This window comes from Ochotona curzoniae, unplaced genomic scaffold, assembly GCF_017591425.1.
Source record: "Ochotona curzoniae isolate NIBS_2020 unplaced genomic scaffold, NIBS_Ocur_1.0 contig_2210, whole genome shotgun sequence".
In the NCBI taxonomy this organism is placed as follows: domain Eukaryota; kingdom Metazoa; phylum Chordata; class Mammalia; order Lagomorpha; family Ochotonidae; genus Ochotona; species Ochotona curzoniae.
Genome location: NW_024465369.1, coordinates 43,950,675 through 43,955,141, shown reverse-complemented (window position 1 = coordinate 43,955,141; position 4,467 = coordinate 43,950,675). Strand labels below are relative to the sequence as shown.

Below are 4,467 nucleotides of genomic sequence, written 5' to 3'. Positions count from 1 at the left end.
ATTCAAAGGACACCTAGAAATTAATGACTGCTAGATTTCTTTCACCTGTTATTCTTGGGAATTGGTAGATAAAGCTGTCTTCTTTCTTGTTATTCTAAAAATGAACCCCCCCCCCCAAAAAAAAAACTCTTTTGTACATTATTTTCTTGGTTTTTTGTGTTTTTTTTGGACTATAAGGAGACTTTAATAAGCTAAAACATACTGACAGTGAATGAAGTTACCAGACCAGGCATTTAGAAAAGCCATGAATCATGGTTAAAAATAATAGTATTTTTGCTACCTTACATAACTGAAATATTATCTAGCTCTGTAGTCATTGTTACAAAAAGCCCATTCTCATTTGGACATAATTTATCCTCTCCAAAGCAATGACTATTATACACAATTTTTTTCAAAATTTTAAGCATGTTTTGCCACTTATGAAGTATGACTTAATTGTTAACTCTTTAAGAGTTCTCTAAAAGAAATATGAAATTTTAATTTTCATCTCAAACCTGTTTGAAAGGTACAGTACACTTCACAATCATTTGAGTTAAAATGGAGTCTGTACAATCATGGCTGACAAGACGTTTCAACCATTTCACAGCTATCGTTAGGCGCAAGAATACGGAACTGCTTCGGATAGTTCATGACAAAAAATTGGAATTAAAAGATAAGTTTGATTTGTGGTGCAAAAATATTTTTAAATCCATGCATAGTTTTTTCCAGTAATATGCATTTTCCGTGATTTTAAAAGGCCTCCCTCCCAAATGGTTTCAAACTGTAGCATTTGCATTTTACTCTAAGCTTTAACCATACTGTTACTCTTCTCAACAACTCATGAAAATGGCAGTGTTCAGAAGTACAAAAATTTGTATAGTAGTAGGTGGTATTTTATGGTCAAGATATTGAGAAATCTTTATAAAATGCAGAATGTGTTCATTACCAGTTGGCTCCAAGACCGGAATCAGAAAAACGCAGTGCAGAGAATCAAGTACTCTGAGGCTTTGAGAAAGCCAGAAATGATGTTACTCTAAGAAATAAGCAATAGTAATACAAGATGTGACTAACTGCTATGTTTCTTATAAGCCAAAGCACATTTTTCACCTCAGAAGAGAGCTGTTTCTCATTGTTAATAGCATGGGTGCAGAACAGGGCCCGTTTTACAGCAGCAAGTAGAGTTCAAAGCTTATGTTTCACTTCCCAGGATGCTTCATTTTAGTGCCTAAACCACAAAATGGCAAATGACAGCGTCAGTTACAGAAAACGGGGGATACAGTTTGAGTATCCCTTACCCGAGATGCTTGGGGCCAGAAGTGTTTCAGATTGCAAATTCTTTGGGATTTGAAAATGTCTACATATCCATAATATATGCGATCCAAGCCAGGACATGAAATTCATTCATGTTTCACGCAAGCTGTGCACTAGCCAGAAAGTCCATTTATACAGTATTTTTAGGTTGCCTGTGTTTTGACTGTAACACATCTCATGAAGTCAGGTGTAGAATCTTCCACTTGTAGCTTCATGTCTATGCTCCGAATATTTCGTCTTTTAGCACTTCAGATTAGGGATACTCTATTTGGATACAGATGCTAATTTGCAGCAGTTGAGGACAGATGCCAACGCACACCCACGCCTGAAAGCTGACTGGGTGCTGAGGTCAGGAATTCTGTCCGTTCAGATCTGGTTTATGTATTGAACGCGTCCCATCCAGAGGAACCCCAGCAGGGCCTTCCGAAGCGGCTTCGGTTTTCCAGTGATTTCCCTCTGGCTTCAGAGCCCGGTCAAGTTGTCAGTCCTTCTTCGGTCGCTTGGCTCTTGCAATATTTTCTTGGCGTTTCTGTTTCTTCTTCTGCTCCTTCTCCCTGGCTTCAATCATCTTGGCCAGTTTCCAGGAGAGGACTGCGCTTGCCAGCAGCAGAGGCGTGAGGGCCAAGATGACGGTGGTGAGGAAGCCGTAGGGGTCCTTGGCGGCCCACTCCACCACATACTCGGCCCAGGCCTTTATGTCCAGCATGGCTGCAGCAGACTTAGGCTTGAGTGGTGGTGTCTACCTCTGCCCTGGGGTCATCCGCTAGTCTGAGATAACCGTCGCTGCTTGTCGTCCCTGGTCCCCCTGTACACTTCTGAGATCCGCACTGTAGCTTTTGAGCGCTGCCCCTCCGCCTGCAAGGCTCGGGGCTCCTCCCGCACCTGGACAGATCCACGGCCAAGGGCCGGCCCCAGGCTCCCACTACACGGCCCCCCGAGGCTCGGACTCCCTTGTACATTGTTTTCAAAACAATTTTTGATTTCAGTTTGTAGCATTCATGGAACTATAGAGTTTCTTTCTAATCATATATCCATAGTCCTTGTTGAGTTAAATATTTGGCTCAGCATTTGTCATTTCAACTATGCAGACAAAATGAGTTGCCAGACTGATAAAAGATATGTAGATGTCTAGCAGATAATATGTGTTTTCAGAAGTGTAAATTAAAATACGAGAACACCCTGGTGACTCAGGAGTTCCAATACACAGCTTTTCCCTGCATCAATATCCTCCAGCTTCACCATTTACTAGCCATTATTGGTCATGATAGTTAAAAATTTCATCTTCTCAGATGCTAAACTGGAAATCTCTATTACAAGATTGGTGCCTCTTCTTATTTTCCAGGATTCATACAACAAGTTTGACACCAAAATATCTGGGATAGCAATCTATCAGTTCTTATTTTATTTTACTGCTACATGACGTTGAGATCTTTGAGACAAAAGAGACTGTATCCATCTTATTTATTAATTTTTTTGTTCAGTCCCAGTATATGACTAAGTATCTGACAGAGAGAAAATTGTTCATACTTACTGAATAAAGTATTAAACTCCTGAGTCTCATATGTAGGGGAGTAATTCAACTGAAGAAAACTACTTTTTAGAGCACGATGGGCCATAACTCAAACGTATATTAATTTTCTGTGTGATTTTTTTATGGCTTTAGTTCCATTTATGTCAAAATATCTCTTCCATATTCAATCATAAAGTAAAGTATGCATTGTATAAACATTTCAAGTGCTCACATAAAATATGGGGCTAAATCAATGTTACTTTAGCTGTCAGGAAAAAATGTACTAAAAGCAGAAGATTGTTATACAACTTATTGGCCCAGTGTTAAATCAGCTAACACTGGAAGATAAGCTTGGTATTTGAATATGTGTGGTGCATTTCCATCGATTTTCCTGAAGTTGAATACATTTCTTTGCATCTTTATTTCACAGATATCTGTTTTTTGGAATTTTTTTCTACTGGCATTTGCTGAAGGAAATATTTTTAATGTGATGTGTGCAAATATTAATCTATTATTTGAGCATTGTGTGAGAGAAATTGCTTCTGAGAATATCTGTCAATAACTTTGATACTAATCAAATGTAATTTCTGAATATGTGAGGCCAATGAAAATGCCTTGTTGAATGGTTATGGTATATACTTGAAGTATGCACATTAGTTATCCTAAATAGACTTACAGAAATATGATAATATGAGTAAGTAAAGCAGAGTACTTGAAAGTATTTTATATAAAATATCATATGTTCAAGTGGAAAAAGTATAAGAAACACATACCAAGAAAAAATGCACTTTTTTCATTTTATTTATCTTTCTAGCTAATGGAATAAAAAGGATCACTCAGGTCTTTAATCTGTTCATTCTGTTGAGGTCTAGCAGATGAGAACACGGCAGCATCATGCAGAATGTTGCTGAGTGTGACATGTGTACTAATAAGAGGCATCATCTTTCCCTGGAGGCTTACTTAGCCCTCCACAGCAACCTTTCCCAGTTTCGTCCAAGTTTTGGAATGTCCTCTGAATAACAAGAGTAAGTGCATACAATCTATAGAATCAGCTCTAGGAAGACTTTTTAAATTTAGTAATCACTAATAGGGCTCTATTCTAAATGCAGTAATGGAGCAATAGTGACTTCAAATTTTTTTCAAATGATTTAGTCTTGAACTTGGATAGCAATCTCTGGTTCTTCTCCCTCTAAATTCCAGTAAAGGTTGAAAAGTAGGCCAAGAAAGGAGAAAGATTCATGACATTGAAAATAAAGGATGACAGAAAATATCATGACAGAAGCAAGAGCAATTTTAAAGCATTCATATCTGGACTTAGAAAAGCTTTACCACCATAAGTAAATCATGATTTTTATATCATGAAATGAATGCATGAAAAAGTGTGATAGTTTTTTGTCATTTTCCTAATAGTGCTTTCTGACTCTGGACTTGCCATAATGTGAAACCAACCAATTGTCCAAGCCCACCTCATAGATGATGCTTTGTAACAGATCTTCTCTCATCACCATGCAACCTTGCTGCCCACTATGTACCAGATTCTGTCAGAGATGAACAATGACCAATTATCTAAGCACAAGGTTCTATGTATTTAAAAGAGTAAGAAATAAAATTTCAATTCCATCAGAAGAAAGATAAGAAATTACAATGAAACTTATAATAATTGCTAT

The 4,467-nt window shown here is 37.6% G+C and overlaps 1 protein-coding gene across 1 annotated transcript; it reads right to left on the bottom strand.

Moving 5' to 3' along the window:
• Positions 1-458: 458 nt before the first annotated feature.
• LOC121150711 (small integral membrane protein 15) lies at positions 459-2,138 on the bottom strand. Its single transcript, XM_040971827.1, has one exon. It carries the CDS (start codon positions 1,994-1,996, stop codon positions 1,772-1,774), a length of 225 nt encoding a protein of 74 aa, XP_040827761.1. The 5' UTR covers positions 1,997-2,138; the 3' UTR covers positions 459-1,771.
• Between the last annotated feature and the right edge of the window lie 2,329 nt (positions 2,139-4,467).